The 22,209-nt window shown below is 42.6% G+C and overlaps 2 protein-coding genes across 2 annotated transcripts in view; one reads left to right on the top strand and one right to left on the bottom strand.

The window, feature by feature from the left end:
* Window positions 1–14,394, top strand: part of nuak1b (NUAK family, SNF1-like kinase, 1b) — a 19,093-nt gene extending 4,699 nt beyond the window's left edge. Inside the window, exons 2-7 of the mRNA XM_008312271.3 lie at window positions 2,983–3,103; window positions 6,864–7,015; window positions 8,080–8,145; window positions 8,261–8,380; window positions 9,604–9,736; window positions 10,048–14,394. Of these exons, the coding sequence (XP_008310493.1) occupies window positions 2,983–3,103; window positions 6,864–7,015; window positions 8,080–8,145; window positions 8,261–8,380; window positions 9,604–9,736; window positions 10,048–11,141 (1,686 nt within the window). The 3' untranslated portion in view covers window positions 11,142–14,394. The remainder of the gene's footprint in view (window positions 1–2,982; window positions 3,104–6,863; window positions 7,016–8,079; window positions 8,146–8,260; window positions 8,381–9,603; window positions 9,737–10,047) is intronic.
* The window catches only part of LOC103380346 (Mov10 like RNA helicase 1), a 38,329-nt gene that overhangs the window by 15,322 nt on the left and 798 nt on the right, over window positions 1–22,209 (bottom strand).

Raw genomic sequence — 22,209 nt, 5'->3', positions numbered from 1 at the left:
AATGAGATTGGTGGGGAAGGTTAATATCCTGTAAGGGGGGATCAATCACAGACAAGAGCAGTGTGCTGTTTGCCCAAAGACACAGGGAAGCCCACAGCAACAAAAGAGGCATGGCCTTAGTTAAAGTGTTTACAGAGGCCTATTAATATGAGCTTAAAGCAGCAGATTACATCACTCCTCAACAATGGATTCACTGGAGAGGTACGCTAGAGGTGAAAACACAGACATTCTTCTGTTAAATGTGGTGCCGACGATGAGCCATTGCAAGTTCTGTGTGTCTTCTGAGCTATGTGGTTCCCTGGAAAAAATCTCACTAAATATTTCTCCTGTGAACTCAGTCTCACAGTAAATGACAGTAAACTTTCTTGAGTCAGAGATTGGGAAAGTTTTTAATGAGTACTTCATCTATTTTAATGGCCTGAGAAAAATGAAGGAAGATGTCAAGCTCTGTTGAAGCGAAACATGGACTTTCACTACAAAATAGGCCTGCTTGGAACCACAAGTTTAGGGATAGTGGATACCTAACAGGGGCTAATGTGTGCAGTATTGTGGCGTCTGTTTACTGTGAGTGACAGTGGATAGGAATCCACTTATGGACAAGCATAGCTGGGTCGGCCAGCCTGTCCAACTGGCAAGTGGCTGATGTGCAGTCCTAGTTAATGATCTACATTGTGGGTCAGGGCAGGAGAACATGAGGAGATACACAACAGATACCTGGCTTTGTCTCAAGCCAAATGTGGGAGAGCTGGCTCTGTCGCTGAGCTCGTATACAGCATGGAAGTCATATAATTGCTCTTAAAAGATTGGTTGTTGCCCCTAGAGAAGAAAAGACTATTTTGGTTTCAGGCAGCAGTCACACAGAAGCATTTTTACTTGCCTTTTCATAAAACTTTGTAAAAATGAATGCCAGTTTTTGCCTAAATTAATGCGTTTTTTTTCTTCTTCTTCAAATTTACTGGTTCATTAAATCCAGATTCAATCACATTCTGTTTTGCTGATGACCGCCAAAGTCAGAAATGTTGCTCGCAGTTTGGAATAAAAGTGCTTAGAATTCTGATGATGCAAAGGAAAACAACAGTGTTAAAACACGGACAACTTTTACTAATTACGAACACAGCGTGTGGAACTACCCCTCCCCCCCCCATCCCCGGACCCCAGCTTGTTTATTATGGTATCATTTCTTAAAATTCTATGTAATCAAGGCATGCTCTGGAAGGGAACTATTCCGGTTTGGGGTTATTTTTATTGATGTACACGATAATTATCTTGGCACTCACCACCGCCTGTGGTTTCTGCTGCATGGAATTGAGCTGGGCTCCTCAAAAAACACAGCTCAGATCCAGGAGGACAAGAGTTTAAACTAACAGAAGTTAGAGCGGACAGACTCTATGCGGACCAGATCAAAGCAAAACCAGGACTAAATCCAGAATATTTAGGCTACAATTATAATGACATGTGCTCCACTGTGCTTGAGATTGGTTTATTTGAAAAAGGCCACTGGCCTCTTATTTAGGCAGAGCATAGACTGGACATTTGAATGCATGCAGTCGCAGCTGACTCTTACCTCCGCGGGTTTGCACTGACATTGAAAAATGGTCAAATCAGGAATAGTCCAACTGCACATAGGAGACCTGTGGGTGAAGCTGGTAGACTGAATCACTTCCCCAAACTTATTCATTCTCCTGACTTCTCCATAAACTCACAGCAGGCTGGGCTATTGTAAAAGTAGTCACTTAGCTGCTGTTTATCAGACTTACTCTAATTCTAAGGAGAGCCGTTTGTGATTTAGTTTCCTCTTGAGGGCCTTTTCCTGCTGTGGAGGAAACAGCTTTGTATGTTCACACCAACACCTGATATATGGAGGAGCATACTGACCCCAAAGTTCCGCTGTCTTCCACCAGGAATAATTTAGATTTAGCACCTTACTCACACTTCTATACTCAAAAGTCTGCTCTGCACTATGGGTGGTAATGTGGGTCTGCCTGTAGATACACCACATTGGGGAGGACAGATATATATATATATATATATATACATATACATATACATATACATATACATATACATACATACAACATTCAAACCTGTATTTGTGGCTGCAAAATGGCCTCACAGCTGTTGAAACATTCACATGGAATTGGGTGCAGACGTATAACTAACTTACCGTGGCCTACTTTGTATATGCCACTGAAACCTATTATGCTACATTACATGTTAGAACCCTTCAAATATGACAGAGAACATGGTAAACAAACACAGATGTTGTGCTGTCATGCATGCCTGCAGACGCACTGCCTTATTTTCTTAACAACAGGTTCACTCAGGTAGACGGTGGAAGCCACCGTGTTTTTACATTTGCCCTCTGATCTGTCTGTGAAGAAGAGTTTGGGGCCTCAAATCATAGACCCAGCCCAAACCCAGACTAATGCCTGGTTAAGTGAAGGCTGTGATTCCTACAGAGTACAAAGCAAGCCACCATTATCACACCAGTTGTCAGGTTGTTTTTTCTCTCTCTTATTTTATTGCTTAGTCTGTAGAAACAAAACTGAATGAATCACATGTTAGGAGAGGGTGACTCATGGCTTTTAGGTGAGGCTCAGTCTATAGGTTGAAGGTCATCATACAGGCCCTACAAGACCATTCTAGGCAGGGAGGTGCAACGATTGACACAAAAATGTGGACGACCACATTTTTTGATTAGTGTTTTCCTCATACAAAGTCTTTGTCTTGATAAAATCTTGTCAATTTCATACTTTTTGGCAACACTATGAGCCAAAAGCAGCATGTTGACATTGTTGTGTAACTCAAAACATTTATATTTTTTGCCAAGAAGGAAAGTTAGTTGCAGAGAGGCATTGCCTTTTTAACAGGCGTGTAAGCCTCTTTCAAGCAAGTCCAAATATTATATACATTTTACAAATGTAATCTGTTCAGTTTAAGGTCAAGTTTTTGTCTGACTGAAGAGTCATACTTTCTCCGCAGGTGGCTATTAAGTCCATTCGGAAGGAGAAGATCAAGGATGAACAAGATATGGTTCATATCCGCCGGGAGATTGAGATCATGTCGTCCCTTCGCCACCCACATATCATCTCTATATATGAAGGTAGGGGTTTGTTGAATGTTGGCCACGATATGAACACCCCAGACAAATAATTACCTACAGTATAGTTTACTGGTGCATACAGTTTATAAACAAAAACAGAAAAATACCACAGGAGTGTAGTTAGGCCTGAGGTCATCTAATGCTGAACCTGGACTAGAATTCCGGGCTGTTATTGTTACATATCTGTTTTTCCTCTGGTTGCCTGGGCCAGTAAACATCTGGATGACTTTGAAAGCATGTGTGTGTTTGTGTTGATGAAGGTTTGTGTATATTACTGAAATGGTATTCTACGGGATTACCTCTCCCACATCTAAGAGGTCTCATCCTTTGTCTGCAGTGGTCTTGATCTTAGGGCCAGACATCTGCTGATACTTAGGGACAACTGAAACTGGAAAGTAGTGTCTGTCTGAGTGTTGGGCTGTAGAAACACTAAGTTGCATTCGTCAGTCCTCTCTTTATCTTTTACCATGTAAAACACAAGAAACTGTAGTTTCCACATCATGATTGTATTGTGTTTGATGATTCCCAGATTCTGCCACTAGACTTTATGCAGGGTATCCTAAAGTGTTCAGCTGGAAGTTCAGGTGCTTCTTGAATTAAAAAAAAAGTTAGCCTGGTGTGTGTGTGTGTGTCGTGTGAATGGAGACACATGGCCCCTAAAATGACCCAGTCATCCAGGCCGGCATATGGTCTGACTCTGGTCCAGCATGTGCAAAGGCCTTAACCCTCCCTGGAGCAATATCAAGGTATCTCTAACTCAGGAAGCACTTTTCTAAATGTCAAGGCCTTCCAGTTAAGCACAAACAGCTTGGGCTTCCTTTTTTGATTCGAGGACTTTTGAATGACCTTAACCATACTGAAAGAAAACATTCATAGTAAAAGCTTAACAATTCCCTGTGAACTTTTAGGTAAGGTACTGCCTGCCATTAATCATGTGCTATAACATAGTCTGAGCCTATGTGGAGGCAGTAAATGTCACAAGGCGCTGCAACATGAGCCAATTTTCATGAGTCAGTTTTATATGATTTGTGACTTGTGACTATTTTTAAGTCAGTGTCAACGGAGCAACATTTTCAATGGCCCTTTTCATGGAGCTAGCTCAGCGCTACGGTTGCTGGATTTGTGCCAGTGCCCTAACTGGCTTACACACTGTTCTTTGTTGATTTACAAAAGTATGTGGGTTGTAATCAGTGTAAAGTGTATATGTGACAAACATCACTGTTTGCCATTGGCATGTGCCAACAGTCAGCGGGAGGTCTGAAGTACAGCTGAGGTTTTATGTATAATGTAGGAGAATGATTAAAAAGCCAACCTTGGTTTATAAACTCACAAGAGCCATAATGGCTGTTCCTTTGTTTGCTGAACTCCTTTATAGACACCATACTCTGCCGACACACTCAACCAGACTCATGGCTTTAAGTCTTTGGTGTTTCTCCTCAAACCCAGCGTTTACTGTTGTGGCCTGGCCTCCACCCAGCCTTGCTTTAGAGATATATAGGAGGCCCAGAGATTTGTGTATCTGGCAACACCCCTGCTAACTGCCTTGTGTGAAGCAAAGCTGAAACAGATGTGTGTGTGAAGATGGATTTTAACCACTCCCTCACATTCTGCATTCATCAGCATGCTGTGAGGGGCATTTAAAAGCAGATTTTGTTCCCTCTGCTCCCCAGGCACAAGAACTTATCCTCGTGCACCTCTCGTAAATGACACAAAGACATTGCAAAGATTAATGTAGTTAATGTGCAAATCAATACATTCAAGTAAACACATAAGAGCATAGGTTTTCACGGAGGCTGGGACATCAGCAGAACAAATGTTGCCAGGGAGATAAAAGAGCAAAGTAAAGACAGCCAGGCAAGAAGACTTCGACGTTCGTGTCTTCACTTAGAATTTGTCACGAACAGCTGAACTAGTTCGACCCATAACCTATCAGAGACACATCTGGCAGCTTCATATTTAACAAACAGGTTCAAGACTGGCACCATTCCTTTCATCTAACACTTGGCAAGAAAAAAAGAATTTCCCCCCCGAAAAAAAAATCAACAACTCTACGAGCAAACAGGGGAAACAAGAAGAACATATTAAATCAGAAAAGACATAAAAAACCTGCATCACCCTGCTGCGAATAAAGAGGCAGATTTTTTTATTGTACTCATTATACTGCATTCTCTACAGGTGAGGTACAGCTAGATGGTACATAAATGTGGGAGAGCTGTTTTGATGGTGACTAATTCAAGGAAATTAGACCAGTTTTGGTGGAAGTGTTATTTTCATCATTAAAATACCCAAAATGTACCAGGAAAAAAGCACACAGGTGGTTTGAGCCCCAGCCTACTAGTTGTTTCTGACAGTTTGCTCACTTTTCTTTTGTACTACACCTTTTTGTGGGCTTATAGGGCCTGCCTGCAGCAGCGGTCTGTCATCAGTGCAGGCAGTGGGACAATAGGTGCTAATTAGTCAGATGTGAAGGTCTGACCCATGAACAAAGCCCAAAGAATGAAAGAGAGACCCTGCAGTGGTGGCCAACGGGCTGTAACAAACCCAAGTTATGTAAGACAGGTAATTACTTTAACTCCAGAGGTCAAGGGTATATGTGAGTGCTCACTGAAACCCCCCCCCACCCCCCCACCCATACCACGGATCACAGCAAATGTCAAATGTCAGGTCACAACATTTCCACCAATCAGTGAGCCATTCTGCCATTCCAGGTGCTCAGCTATTCTAAAACCAGACCCAATCAGGGATCATCTCCATCACTCAGCAGCTGTGTTTTTCTAGAGGATTATATCTTCTAAAGGTGGGCAGGGGGTGAGGGTGGGTGAGGAAAAGTTTTGCGACACACTATAAAGGTGCTCACTCAAGGGTGCAGAAAGCAGAGGCCCTCACCCTGTTGACCCTGCCGTGTGGGAAAATCAGCCCACACAATGCCGAGCAACATGGCGGACTGTGCAGTTGTCATCTCCTCCTCTGTCTTTCCCTCTCATCCTCACTCCTTCTTTCTCTCCGTCCCTGCCGAACCATTTCATTCCCTTCATGCCAAGACGCTGGGAGAAGAAAGTTTCTGCCAAGATGAAATTATACACTAGTGGACTTTAAACTGACAAAGAATGATGTGTTTGCTGAGCTGCAGTTGGATGGCCATTCACTACAGTTACACAGTAATAATTTTATGTTTTTTTTTTCATTGGTCAGTGGATGTGTGAGGACACGAATTACTATCATGTATAATTCAAATTCACATAAGAACACATTTTGTCCTTATTACTAATAGGATTTTTTTTATATGAAAAGCTGGCTTTAATGAGGAGTAAGTAAATATCCCCGTATGAAGACTCTTTTTTAATGGGTGAATCAAGTCATCCAGGGAATCACTTTTTCTCCTTCTGCTTTCTCTTTGTTTTCACTGGTTTCCACTGGCTCCAGTCTCAGAGGACTGGGCTTGATTGAGTTAACAGTTTCTCCCAGCAGTGTTGTGAAGAAGCCAAACACATGAGGTGGGTTTTGGGTGATGTAACCCTGAGAGAAGTGTATGGATGTAATGTGCTTCTCTGGAATTTGAAGTCCTGTTCCAAAACTGGTGGTGGAGGTCGGGGTGGGGTGGGGAGGGGGGCTTTTACATAACAATATTCTGTTGTGATTTTAATGTAATGTGATAGAACAACTACACAGCTATGGCTCCTTCTACTCTTGCTGATTATATACTGTATATATGTTTTCTTTTACATTAGTTGTCTGACAATGTTTGCTTGTTATTTCCCAGTGTTTGAAAACAAGGACAAGATTGTGATCGTGATGGAGTACGCCAGCAAGGGTGAGCTGTACGACTACATCAGCGAGCGCAGGCGCCTGAGCGAAAGAGAGACACGACACTTCTTCAGACAGATAGTCTCTGCCGTGCACCACTGCCACAAGGTGAGAGAATACGCCATAAATACAAGAAGAAGAAAATACCCCTGATATCTTCCTTCAAACACATCCAGACTTTTTGCTTTCCAGACTTGCTGCTACATTAATCATGCACCCCAGCGTTCACATAGCCAATTAATTTGTAGGGCTGACTCTGTATGCTTTTCTTGGAACATGTTAGTGTAAGGGAGTCATCTGTTTCTCCATGAGGAGGGCACAGGAGAGTTTAATCCATCCCTCCCCCTTTTGGTGTACATCACAGAGCACAAAACAAACCTTGATTCTGGTCTCATGTGTTGACACCCTCAGGGTTGTCCCCAGATACCCCCACAGCCTTCTCCCCAGAGATGTTACACCTTAATTACTACCACCAAAAACACAAGGTCCTTTCGCTTGTTAGAAAAAGGCTCATGCTCTTGTCATATTCTTCCCAGCTGGAGTTAGAGATGATGTCATGCTCCACAGATAGGAGAGTCCCAGACAGCCACGAACAATGAATCATCACTACCATGCACAGCCTCCCGCTGGGTGGGGTGATGTGAATTACTGACACAACAAGCAGCTATTTCTCCTTTATATCCACCAATCAAGATCATGTGTGCAAAAGGCAGCAACCAATGAGGTCTGCTATGTGGCGCACAACCTTCGGCGGTGATGTCACTTCTTCGCATCCGAGCTGGGTTCTGTGTCTGCATACCACATGTTAATTCTTTTTTTCTTTTTTTTTAATACAGGCTCTAACAACTTGGTTGTCTTTTAATCCAAAGATGTTGTGAGAACATTATTCATATCATGTGGTAATTATAGGCCAGGGTATTTGTGACACATGTGAGCTGATGTAAAAAAGAGAATCAGAGCAGATGTCAGCATAAAGAGCCCAGAAGGGACAGGACCAATTAAAGAGTACTAGACCAACAGGCTGCCTTGATTTCCCCTGAGAGACGCAACTGAGCACTGTCAGAGTAAATCATCTGTAAATACAAAGGACTGTTACTTGTATCCTTCCTTCATGAATAATACATTGATAGACACATCAGTCATTGCTATGTTCATTTCCCTTCAACTTACAGAATGGAGTGGTGCACAGGGATCTAAAACTGGAAAATGTGCTACTGGATGAAAACTGTAATATCAAGGTATGCCCTTGTTTTGTTTTGTCGCTCTGCCCATTGGTATACCACACCTCACCTCTGAGGTAAACGTGTGACTTGCATGTCATCCTGTATGAAAATCAATGTCCTGCATTCACAGATTGCTGATTTCGGGCTGTCGAACCTCTACCATAAGGACAAGCTGCTGCAAACCTTCTGTGGTAGTCCACTCTACGCTTCACCAGAGATTGTCAATGGGAGACCATACCGTGGCCCAGAGGTGAGACAGAAATAGACCCTTCGTGCTTTGCATATTAGGTGCTAATGAAAGTCATTATTAATATGCATTTTCATCATGAGCTCCTTCTAAATATAACTTTTAATCAATGTCATATAGAAACACCACCAAGTGGAAGTAGTCCTTTTGTCCTTGATTTTTAAAGGGATTACTCTTAGTTTCCAGTCTAGGGAAATCTCTCCAGCAACTTCTCCTGTGGGACAGCTCAGACATTCCCTGCATCCCTCCCCGGTCCTTTCCCTCCTACGAGGTCTGGGTCCTTTGAAGTGAGGAACTGAAGGATAGTTGAATCTAACCTTCTTTTCATCTTAATGGGATAGACTTGAGCTCCATGCCCTCAAAAATGTGCTCATGGTCAAAGTCAAATACTTTTGGTCAAAGAAAGTGAAAATATCTCCTCCACGCCGCTTCGCTGGAAATTCCCAAGCCATTTTGAGAGGCGTTGTCTCTAAAATTGCATCGATTCCATAAAACAAAGCAGCAAAAGAGGAAAAAAAAGCACTTTTAGAAGTTAAAGTCCAACCTTTCAATTATGCATAATTCACTATAATTTACTTAAGAGTGCTAAAAAAAATACAGCAGTCCGATTGCAATCAAAATTACAGAACGGTATTTGGGCCAAGGCTGCAAATTACAGCAAACACATGCAACAAAAATAGAACTCAACAATAGTATGTGCCCTGTCCTGCCCTCAGGAGTGGACCAATGGTAACAGGAGAGGGGAAACATTCTTGATGCAGCCTCAGAGGAAGTACAACAGCTCCTTAAATGCTCCCGATTTCCTCTTCTACCATCACAAACGCACATTCCTTCCCTGACCACAATCAAGTCGCACATACCTTCACCTCTCTGACTCACACAAACACACACTGATGGGTCATCTGCTGATCTCTGAAAGGCATTCTTTCTCCAGTAAATCTTCACTCTTCCATATCTGTTGTACTCATTACCTCTCGCTGTATCCCAGACACAAATTCTTATGTAACTTAAAAACCCTCTGTGCATTAGGTTGGTGGTTGGAAAGTACTTATTTCTGCCTGACAGAAATAAGGAAGGCAGGAGGGAAGGGCTGGGATATCTGTGTGAAATCTAGACATATCCCACCAGAAATCTACGATTTCAAACACTTGAGTTACTTAACCGACTGGTACAATTTACAGCTTGTTACAATGTAACTGTAGCTACTGTCATTCTCTTTCCAACAGGTGGACAGCTGGGCTCTTGGGGTGTTGTTGTACACCCTGGTCTATGGGACAATGCCGTTTGATGGGGGAGACCATAAGAACCTCATTCGTCAGATCAGCAATGGCGAGTACAAAGAGCCAACTCAGTCTTCAGGTACTGCCAAAAACCTTTTCATTGTCTTTTGTATTACTAACCTCCATGTGTCTGACAACTCTATGTTTAAATTTCACCTTCTGTCTCAAAGGTGTTTTTATTGTTTATCATTGTTGTTGAACTGCGTTAACAGCATTTACCCAGTCGAGTATGAATACATCTACTTTTTACTGTAACTGTGTAACATCAGATTTTAAACTTGAATTAGCAGCATCGTTAAATATGCAACAGAGCACGTTTTTTGAAAAAAATTAAAATTAAAATTAAAAGACTACTTTCTAAAAATTGTTCAATCTGATTTTTTTGGGTAGATGCCCGTGGACTGATTCGCTGGATGCTGATGGTAAACCCTGAGCGCAGGGCCACAGTGGAGGATATCGCCAATCACTGGTGGGTGAACTGGGGCTGGAAGAACAGTGTGTGCGACTGTGAGAGCCAACACGACCTCGGAGGCTCACCCATGCTGGCCCGTTTCATCGACTGGCAGAACCGCACTGAGCCACGTAGTTCTGGAGCCAAAGCTGGAGCCGTACCTCAACTTCTGCGGCAGAGGCCCAAGAAGGCAAAGAAAGAAAATATGGAGGGAGGACAGATGCATTGTGGAGCAGAGGATAAACCGGGTCTGAAGAGACCGAAGGGGATCCTGAAGACCAGGGTTACTGAGGAGCAGCATGGCTCCTGTCTGGAGGGAGTGCAGGTGGGCCAAACGGTGCTGCCTCAACAAGCTGATGGGGCTGAAGAGACCTCCAGTCCAGATCGTGAGGAAGAGGAGCCAACTATGGGTGGAGGTTCGCCAGCTAAGATAGTGCCAACTCTGCCCAAGAAAGGCATATTAAAGAACAATCAACAGCGGGAATCAGGGTATTACTCCTCCCCAGAAAGGAGTGAGTCCTCCGAGCTTTTAGGGGGGACCAGTATGTCTCTGCTAGCCACCTCCCCGCCCAAGAGAATGATGGGCAGAAAGGGCATTCTAAAGCGAAACGGCAAGTACTCTACCTACAGTGGGCCTCCGTCAGCCGAGGCAGTGGCTGCAGTCCTGAGCGAGCCTCCTCCATCAACTGACTCAGGTCTGTCCCGCAGTCAGAGCCGGCCTTCCAGTATAGTAGGGGAGGACAGCTCCGTTCTGTCCCTGTCGCCCAGCTCTCTTGGTGGGGCTGAGTGGCATCCCTCTACCCCGCACCTCCGCACAAACATCAGGGCCTGTGTCTCGGCTGAAAACCTGCTGCAGCTCCACAACTTCACGGGCTTCAAGGCAGCTCCTCAACTACAGGGACCCAAATTTACCCGTGGCCCCAAAATGAAAGGCTCCCCGGGGGACAATGGCAGCTTCTCCTTGCTCGGGGACCTTGAGGACATGACGCAGGTGTACCAGCAAGCTCTAGACATCAGCAACAACCTCACCTAGCATAGAAAGTGGCAGAGAAAGAAAGAAGTAAAGTAAAATATACCCCTACTGTGTGTGTGGGTGGGTGTGTGGGTGTGTTTGTGTGCACAGATATATGTGGGTGGCATCAACGACCAGTGTGTTACTGGGATAGGCCAAATGTAGAAGCCCTGGCTCCAAGTGAGACTTAACTGTTGAAGGATACATGTCTATCCACACATACACACACACACACACACACACACACAAACCCAAATAGGTGCACTTCTCTGACCACAGGAAATTGAGTTGGGGTTTTTGTGAACAGTAGAGAGAGAAGAAGCTGGCAGGAGAGAAACGCCACCCGATCTGCTCTCTGGGCCCGCCCATAGACTTTGCCACGTTTGACATGTTTACATATTCAGCAAGAAGGCAGGTTAGAATCACAAACCAAGCAAACCAGAAACTGGTAGGCTCTCCCTGAACACCACCCAGATTGAGTTTACAGAAGCACCTTAAAACTCACACCGAGCACATGCTTTTGTGATCTTTACTTGCTTTGAAAAAAAAAAAAAAAACACACACACAAACCAGGGTCTCGATTCCAAAAAAATTGACTGACTTTTCTGATTATTTATTATTATTTTTTTGTAGCTTTTTATTTTTATGTTTTCTGTAAGTTCAGAACTGGTGGGTACTGGCTGTTACTGGAAGAGTCCAAAGCTCCTTGTCTCCAACTCTTTGAGTGGAACTGACATATATAATTATGTTAACGTATATATACTCCATATAACTATGTCTGTGCATGTAAGACACACAGACAATTATACATTATAAAAAAAGCATAAGTCCTATATATGTGTATGATATGAGGAATGAGGAATATGTAGGAAGTGCCTTTTTTGATCCATAATAAAAATTATGTATGTCATTCCCTTAAAGTGGAGGAAAAGGCCAGACCTTTCACCAGTTTTGCTTTATTTTTTTCTTATGTTTGTGAATGTGGAGACACCCAGGGCCTTCACTGCACAGCTGACCAACGTAGATCTTTTACCAAGTTAGATCTCACACACAGATTCATCAGTAATCGTCAGGTAGAAAACACAGCCTCCTGTGTCTCTGAGTCCGCAGTTTGATTTGTCAGCCATTTTGGTGGCTGAGTTGGACACAGACTGGGTCTGCGGGTCCTCACCGAGTGGGACATTTAGTGAAGGAGATGTGGCAGACACCAGCTCACAGCCCTGGAATGCACCTGGCTGTTTTAACCTTGTCCTTGAAATTTTACGAGTCCACCTCATTGATAAACCAGGCTCCGTAGCAGGGACGTAAAGACTTTTTACCAAAGACAGGTATGGTTTTAGCAATGGTAATGATTTGCTAAGACCTCTTTTTAAAGAGCCTAGTAGGGTGGTTTGTTTTAGTCAGCGTCCTGATGACACAGTAAATTCCTCAGACCAGGACTGGAGACGTGTTTGTGCTGGATTTGGCTACTGCTTCAGCACAGGTGGGATCTCTGGTCCGTGCTGGGCCTCCAGCTGCGTATACTAGTCCATTATTCCAGCACAGCACAATTAGCCAGCAGTTGTTTTCATTGGTGAGTAGCAAGTGAGTAGAAGTAGTGTATAGCGCTGTAGAGATTGAGGGAGAGGAAAAGTAGGATGAGAAGAATGTAGAAGACTGAGGCATGTGGCAGTTTTGAGAAAACAGGTGACTTCCCTGTGATAGGAAATAGTTAGAAGAGAGATTTGTTTCTGGAAGGAATTGTAAAGTAGATTAGTGAGAGTGAAGCAAGTGAGTGAAAAGACTAGGACTGAAAGTTTTTATTTTATTCCAAAGAAGTGAAACGTTGGCTCATACAAGGGTACTAAGGATTTTAAAGACTAATGAAAACCATTTTTAAGGCTTCGACATGAGAACCTTCTATGATAAATGAATCATCCCCGCGTTCACTTTGAAGAGCTGAAAAGGCTTGATCTCAAAGGCCAGTCTGTGACTTCTGTGGTTTTTAACAGTGTTAAAAAGTGTGTCACACTTTTCAGCAAGAATATAAAGTTGGGAAAATGATAAATGACACCCATAATATCATCTGAAGTGGATTTAAAAAAAAAGCAGACAGCAGATGACTCCAGGGAGTGAGATCACATGTTGAATGTTTTCAGTGGTCCGCTCGTGCAAATGCAAAGGTCCTGGGTAGTGATTGAAAAGGAAGATCCGCTGCCCATTGTATTGCATTTCATTGCCTTTTTGTATTGCATTTTAATGTCAACTGGATTTACAGTGAAAAAAATTATACTATGTTAGTATTTTGTTTTATTATGCCTCTGTTTTTGATTTTCCAAAATATAAGAAACATATATTGCTTTATGTTATGGCAGAAATAACTTCCTTCCTTGAAGTGTTGAAATTTCTCTTGAAAATCAACAGGGTCGGTTTGTTTTGCTGCTTCTGTGGATAACAGAAGTTCATGAGCAGCCAAAATGGCCAAAATGCCAAAAACTCAACTTTGTCAGGTTTTACTACAAAAAAAAAATCTGAAACACAAACTAACACTGAGGAGCTGAGGAAACACATTACAGTGATTTCAGACTCTACCAAAGCATTTAAAGAACCAGCAAGAAGATTTAAATGCTGATATAAAGCAATTAAAAAAACTATACTGATGATGAACTCTCGCTCTGCCATACTGGAGATGACTGGTGCAAATCTGTTAGTTTGCAGAAAGGCTAATTATAGGAAAACTTGACTGGATATTGTTATGACGATAAAATAAATTAGTATTAATATGTTATTTAAGTATTATTATTTTGTTATGTTGCATTACTTTTTGGCTTTGCCACAGTCTTTTTTTAGTTTGTCTATTGATGATCCTGGACTGCCGAGGTCAATCAAGTCATGTGCCTTTGGTATCTTTTATTACTTTTTTTTTTTGATAATGAACCTATTATCATATGTTTTTTTTTTACTTGTATTTATTGGTGATCAAGCCATTTAATTTGTTTTCAAAGACTCCATGTTCATGGCTTCTTTTGGACACTGTCCAGAGCATACTGCACACAAACACATAACATACGCTCCATTAGAACAGAGTGGTTTCATCTCATAGAGAATGCAGTGGTCAAATGTGGGGGCAAAATGTTTTTGGTTTGTTTTTTGGGGTGGGAGGGGTGAGAGAGAAAATGATTGGACTTCTTCAAATCTTGTAAAATGTCTTAATTCATCCATTTGGGTGCATTTCTACTAAACACAATGCATTTGTAGTACTGTATCAACTCAAATAAATGAATCTTGAAAGTAACGTGTTTGTGTCAATTGTCTTGTCTTAGTAAAGATAAGAAACAGAAATCCAATTGGGACAGTTCTATGAATCAGAAAGAATGGAAACGTATCAGACTGGCCTTCATTTCCATCCTAAACAGTTACTCTAAACCAGGGGTCACCAACTTGGTACCTGGTACTACCTAAGGTGCCTGTAGGGTATGTTCTAAAAATAAAACTAGTCAATAAGAGGGTCAGAAATTTTACTGGTACTGTGCTTTTTGAATCAGTTACACTTGCAATAATATTCAAATGGGTTCATGGACGATGGTAAGAACAGTGTCTACTATTATATGTCCCAGAACTAACTATTGTTACATTGTTCAGGATGTCTGTATCAAACAAGTAGCTCTTCATATTACTAAGTGCCCTTGAAGTAGCTCTTTGGTTGAAATCCATCAACTGCCACTTTGAGGTCTTTCTATTACAGTAATGGATACAAAGAAAAGTCTAATGGGAAAAGACGTCCTGATTTCTTAGTCTATTTTGAAGATATGACCCAAAAAGGTGCAAAAGGAAGGGTGAGATAACAGTGGTGTCCTGTTTTTGTCCACATTTTAAATTGATACTGGCAATAAAAGGCTGTAGCGTTCAAGTTCAGGATGTATAAAGAGATACTTTCTTTTTAATAAAGTTGCTTGTTGCGAACTCAACTCAAGTCCTGCTAGCAATATGGCCGAACATAGCTGGTCAATTGCTTATCCATGATGACTACGGTAGAGCAGAGAAGCATCATGTGATGATTTACTACACAAATCTCACAAACCTCCACTTGTGACATCAGCAGAGCCATGTAAACCAAATGTACCAAGATGAGCTCAGCGCATTCAGACGTAACTTGGCAAGAAATATAATGATTTGCACATTAATAAACTGGACGGGAATTATAACATTATAACGGAGAGTATTCTCCTTAAGTTAGGTATTCTCTTACATTGCCAATGCCTGGCTTTGGTTTCAACTGATTTAGTACAGCCCATAAACAACGACAGAAAAAAAACCAGCCTTCATAAGCTTACATATTGCAGACTGTTGTTTATTCGATATTGCAAAAACACAACGTTATTTTACTACATGTACCTCATATGCTATGTATTACTATGACTCCTTGTCCTTTGCCTGTTCGTGGGTCAGAGATATGTTAAAAGGACAAATGACAACTAGGTCACTGTAACACTGTAAAAACCTTCAACACCTTTTCCAACATTAACTCAAGTCCCCTTTAAAAACCATTAGATCAGACTAATGCCTTCTGACCAAACTGACTCCAACACCGCTAACAATTTAGAGCGCTTTCAATCACAGAAGACAGGGACATGTGTCATTGCTGGGATCATTCCAAACAGAGGCACGCTCTGTTTGTCTTGGAGAGAGCGCTTGTTGAATGACAGCCAGTCCCGGTAAAGGAAACTGCAGCAGTAGTCAATCCCAATCATGAACAGCCTGCTGCCTTTTTGATTAATAAGTTCGAAGCCTAACACAACTGCACTCTCCAAAACCAACACGAAAGCAGCGGCTACCCAGACTAAAGCTGGAATAAGCGCAAATATTAAACAAATCCTCGGGGCAGTTATGTGACTAGCGTGTTGATTTTGCATTTCTGTGCATAGTGATCGTGTTTTAGGGCCCAGCACACCCCAAAAGTAGGCTATAAGGATCCACGGAGAGTCAAACAAACAGCAGCAGACAACATGGAACAGAGGAACACAGTTCACGTCTGGCACGGGGAATAAAGAACACTGTCTGTTTCTGGGACTTGGAGAGTCCATTGATTGTCGAGAGAGAACATTGCTCCTGCTGGGTTAATTTGATCCACATTTTCTTGCAAGCAGGCGGGGGCTCTGCAGCCTTTTTTGTAGTCTTGGTGCTGATGAGTAGCACAGCACCCCCAGTGCACGCTGGCCAGACACAGACTGTGTGCCTTGGAAGACGACAACTTCAAATACCTTTACAGTATGGTGCAGGGAAGGATTTAGGTTTCCCCAATAACACACACTGAAACTGTTAGCCCAAGTCTGAAATTGGCTGGAGTGAGTCATTTGGAGCCGTAAAATCAGCATTTAAGGCTTTTATTTACAAATCCCTCTTAAATTGATATCCACTGTCACTCCGACGGTGAACTATAGAAAATGACATCAATCATGTTTCTCTTTAAAGAGGATGATTATCCTTGGAACGAGAACCGGTCTGATGTATATTCCGTCCATCTCAGTCAAATTGGATGTAATTCGACAAGATGAGGACTATCAAAGAGCAACTACGCAACGATGCATTAAGTCATTAATTGTCAGCCATTTGTAAAAAGCTCCTGCAGCTGGTGTATGGTTTAAAACAAAAACATTGTTTTGAGACTTGGACGAATGCATTCCTGACATTGATATGATCTGAGTTTCAAAGGGATTTTTTTTTATGTCTTCTGAACAATTTCTGTTTCACTTTTTGACCCTTAAATAAAGCCCAGCTGCCAGACCCTCTGAACTCTTTCCTCCTTACCCTCCTCCTTCCATCTGGGTGAGACTGTTTGCCCCTGAAGGTGGATAGCGGGGGTATATTGAGCTACAGAGTCCAAAAATGCTAAACCTCCACAAATAAAAACCATCCTGTCTCCTATCCTGACCCCAACTCTGTGCCCTGCAGATGCAGAAGTCTGAACAACAGAGGAGGATATAGCATATTCTCAACTTTTAGCTTGAAGCCTGAATGGGGCCTCTCCCCATTCAGGCCACATGAGCTGTAATGGATTAAAACCATCACACACAGATGAATTGTAGTCATGAACATCAAATTAATTAAGAGGCCCTCGAGTCAGTTTACAGCTCCTTGTGTCTGCAGTTTATATTGCTTTGTATAGGAAAAGCAGAGGGATATTCTGCAAATTGAGCAAAAAGTAGCAGAGCGTTTGGCAAGACCAGTGATACCCTGGCGTGTCTGGCCGCTCCTGCAGGCAGGATGTTCCACAGAGAAGGTTTAGGGTGGCTGTTGTAAACCGAGCTGGCCATTCATTGCAGGAAAAATAAACACAGGGCCAGGCCTAAAAAAAGTCCTGAGTACAGTGGAGTGTGTGTTCCCTCATTTAGCTGACACATTGTTGCAGGAATAACAGCCTCACAGGCTGCTGTCCATGCTTTTGGACATTCATATACAACCACCTAATGTACAATCGCATATGTGCCTTTTTACAAGCCTTCTTTCATTCTCCCTCCCTGTTTCAGAGAGCAGCTCACGGGATTCTGACTCACATCCCTGCAGGACTCCTTTTCCTCTGCACCGCTGTGATAACATTGTGACTGGATATGGAATGGAATAAAACTACCCTCCTTTCCTGCACAGCCTACACTCCTCTATCATTCACCCTCCATCCAGTCACCCCATCCACACACACAGCCAGCTCTCCATCCCTCTCCTGTCCAGATGACTATTTTTAGCGGCGGGGCTGCTATTCTGGAATTTGTTGCTGACTGGCTGCTGCTGGGTGTCTGGGCGGCGATCTCTTCTGGAATGTCTGGCCCACTCTCAAACCACTCAAGAGTCCCAGCACTGGGCTCAGGGTTCTGATTACAACGTTCAGCCCACTGTATCTGTGGAATCATATGCCTCCTCCTCCTCCTCCTCCTCCTCCAGCAGAAAAACAAAGCTGGAGCAAAGAGTCAACCTTTAGCCCAAAGGCAGTGTATATATGGTTCACCTCAGTTGGTATTCATGCACTTTTGCTAGTTGTATTATGGCACTGTAAGAAAATATCTGTCGAAATAAATCACTTTTAAGTGCAGGCCAACAATGGGTTTTGGTTTATTTCATATTTGACATTATGGGAAAATGCTCATGTTTTTCTTTCTGGCACATAATAAGACACACACATCACTTTCCTTTGTACTCACTGCAAATCACACTAGCGCCAGCAGCCAGCTAACTGAGGTTAGCATATAGACTACAGACAAAGAATTTGTTAGCCCTGCTGATAAAATATGCACTTTCAGATACGTCCACATTAACATGTTGCATCTACTTTGTTTAATCCGTACAAAGTCTGAAGTGTAAAATCTGTCAAGTTGATGTTTTATTTGCTGTGTATGTCCTAGACATTTTCTTGGCCAGACCTGTTGCCAGATAATCAGCGGTTATTCCAGGAAGTTACATCTTGAGGCCAAAAAAATAGTCTGGCTTGAAACTCCATGAAATGTTAAAATGTCACTCAGTTTTTCTCCTTTCAGACAATGAAGTAGGAATGACTATATCGAGGTGAGGTTTTCTAATCCTGACCCTTAATCTGACCCTTTCATTGTTTCCAGACTAGGATTAAAGTACCTGAAGTTTTCAGCTGCTATTTTAAGCCTTAAGACCACATATAATAACGAAATGGACCTTGCTTTCTAAAAACAGGGCCTAGCTTTCCCAACTTTGGCTCAAACTCTACCACCTTGCGTACTCTTTGTTATGTTTTAGTGTGTGTGAGTGTGTGTGTGTCTGTGTGTGGTCCCTGCAAAGAAAATAAGCAGCTCTAATGGGAAGTTTTTCCTGTCTTGGATCAGGCTTTAGGGCTTTCAAAGCAAAATTGTTTGCAGTGGAGGGAATGCCGTCCAAGCCCACCTGTTGCTCATGATTGCAGAGATCCGCTCGAGCTAGTCCATGTCGAGGGATATAGTGCAGTATGCCATTCAGGAACATCATTCAGCCCCACAGACCCATTCATTCCACAGACTCACCCGGGCAAAGACGATGTACTACCATAAGAGAACTATAAGCATGCCTGAACCAATGTTTGTGTTGCACAGAGCAGAACTCCTCAGGTTTCTTCATCCATCTACTCAAATATTCAGAAATGACAGAGCAGTTTAAGGCAATATTGCTACTTTCAGGGGAAAAAAAGCTCAGATTTTCCTCCCCAGGGCAACAATCTCAATGTACAAGATATATTTTACACTCATTATAGCTAATGTGATCAATTCCGACTTTCCAAGGGCAATGAAAACTAATCCAGTGAGGAAGTTGTTTGCCCCCAGGCATTGTGATAAAGACACGAACAGAAGTGTGAGGGAAATGACATGATAGGACAGAGCCAAGTCTCTTCAAACATGTATTCACGCACACTCTGCCTCCAGTAGCCAAGAGCAGGAAATAGTTCTGGCATGTAACCCCTGTGTTGATAATGGGTGAACTCTGAGTTGTGCTGATGGTTGAGCTACTGATAAGAATTCCCATTGCAAAACATCTTGTAGTTGTTGTGCAGCCAGTATGAAAACTGAAAAGTCAGCTCAGCTAGCAGAAATACAGCTAATTGGTCTTGGCTCCCAATCAGGGGATGTGGGTTTAGCTCTAGTATATTGGTGTAGATTCTAGGCTGTGGAGAGGGGGGAAAAAAAGAGAGACGGAGAGGAAGCCCATGAGACGCTGTGGCCGAGCAAGTCCGAGAAAATGGCCAGTTAAGTAATTAAAGTCGTCAGGGCTCCGTATGTGAGCTGCGTCCGTCCAGAGTGAGAAAATCTGAGGATGACAAGGCTGGGAATGAGAGTTAACTCAGGACTGGCTTGGCTTCTCCACACACGGTTTTAACACTGGTTGTTCAAGTTTATACTTTAAATTAGTGTTTGTTTCAGAGTTGCTTTTATTCACCAACCCCCAACCCAGAACAATCCACTGGTAGCACTAAGTAGAAATACAGCCCAAAGAGCTGGATGGATGGATGTATCCTCCAGCTGGCTTGCATTCCTCTGGTTTCCACTTGTGTCTGCTTCTTCTCTTTTATGGGTTAGTGTTTCTGTGATTAAAGTTTCTTTCCCCCCGTTTCTCCCTCTGTTTTTCCTCTCTTTCCATTCATAGCCATTCCCCCTCTCTGCCTTTTTCACTCAACCATTTTTCATATCCTCCTCTAAAAATGACCAGGAATACTCCCTTCCAGTTTTGTCCCATCTGGCTGTTATTCTGCTGCACCGTTCGATGTGTTGCAAAAAGCCTGGAGTCAACAGAAAAGTGTTGTCCATTGTAATCACATTCTCTCATGCATTACCAAACTTCAACAAGTCTCCACTGATAACCTTTTGCTGGTCATCCTCCAACTGACATCGCAGTGACTGTGATTGATAAGGCCATGGGCGTGGATACCTCATGTTGTTTCCTTTTTCCTTTGTACCTCTCCAAAAGCAGCACTTTCACACGGGGCGGGGGTCAGGGGGGTTGATTAAGAAAATCAAAGCATGAGATAAATTATATTGTTAGTTATCAGCCACATAAAGCTGTGTTTACAGTCAAATGCAGACACACCTCCGCTAATATTGGAGAAATCAAGTCAAAATTAAAAATTCAGAAAAGCTAATACACGTCTTGCAAATGGAATAAAAAGTAAATGCCAACAACTAAATATTGTATTACTGACAATGGGCAAAACAGTTACACCAAATAAATACAAAAATAACACTCAAAAATGTCACACAAACAACAACTTCCAAAGGAGATCATGGACTTGTCTGTCAACTAGCAACCTCCAACTTTTGTGGGCGTATTTATGAAATGAAATCATTCTCTGTGAAAATCTATGGTAGAAACTGCTGCTGAATGTGCATGATATTCAAGTCTTTTCTGTAGGTGGAAGAGCAATGAAAACACTTAAGGCTGCCAGGATGGACATGGTTGGTCCCAATCATGAGCTTTGGTACTACTTCAGAAACTTGACCATGGACTACTTGGAAAAAACTATTTATCTATATATATATATATATAGATATAAAGTTCTTTTGAATATTACCTACTAAACCTCATGGACTGTATATCATAAGGGATTTTCTGTTGGTGCGACTGCTCTGAACCTTGAACATCTTGGCAGTAAAACCCAGTGACCCCACCGTTGTCTCGCCCTGTCCCAGGTTCACATTAATCTTAGTCAGGGTGGTCCATTTACTGTCATCTGCCTTTTAAAAAGAAGAGGGAAGAAAAACCTTCCCAGGAGTATGTGAGGCCTGACATTTGCTATCCCATTACAGGCCACCTAAGACACTGCTGTGCACATAAAACTAAAATGTGAGATACATGGTAATGAAGTGCTAACCACTGAGGTAATCTCTCTCCCCCCCCCCATCACCTCTTAGTTAGTAAACTGCATCCTTCCCTCCTGCTGCTGTAGCACAATAGCATGTCATCCACAAGAGAGTCAAGCAGATGAATTTAAACTCTGCCTTTGTCCCAAACATGCTTGTGGGAAGTGAAACAAGTATGAGGAGGTTATTGCGGTTCCTCTCATGATGTGGGGATTAAAAGCAGCCTCAGGGGGATAAAGACACGCTTCTTGGATTGTATTAAGAGACGGACATGTACAGATACGGATGTCTGTATCGCCTGCCAAAAACAGGGTGGGGAAGTTTTTTGTACAGGTTTGGGTTTCAAATAAAAGAAACCACCCTGGGACTACAGTACAGGTGAGTGGTATTTGATGCTTCGCTAAGGTGACACTTGGAGGGAAGGGCAATGTTTTCCTTCCAAACCAAGATTTAAATCTGCCTTTGGCAGCTGCAGTTTGAAGGGGGGTTGGGGTTTACAGTTGGGGTGTCTTGTCTTAACATGGTGGATAGGCTGATGAGTCGGACCTGAAGGATTGCTTTTATGAGTGATGGCCATCTGGGCCATTTCTCAGTATGTGTCCTTTATTCTTTCTGCCCTCCTCCCTGTTTTCTCCCTCCCATAAAGCACTGAAATGTTAAAGGCAAACAAATGAAAAAAAAAATGCTTTGAAAATGGAGCCGTCCTAGCAGCCCCTCAGCACCCCCCTCCCCCCATATTTTCACCCCCCCCCCCCCTTCCACCCTGC

The sequence above is a fragment of the Cynoglossus semilaevis genome, chromosome 6 (genome assembly GCF_000523025.1).
Source record: "Cynoglossus semilaevis isolate Cse_v1.0 chromosome 6, Cse_v1.0, whole genome shotgun sequence".
NCBI lineage: Eukaryota > Metazoa > Chordata > Actinopteri > Pleuronectiformes > Cynoglossidae > Cynoglossus > Cynoglossus semilaevis.
This window is presented reverse-complemented; position numbering and strand designations above follow the sequence as displayed.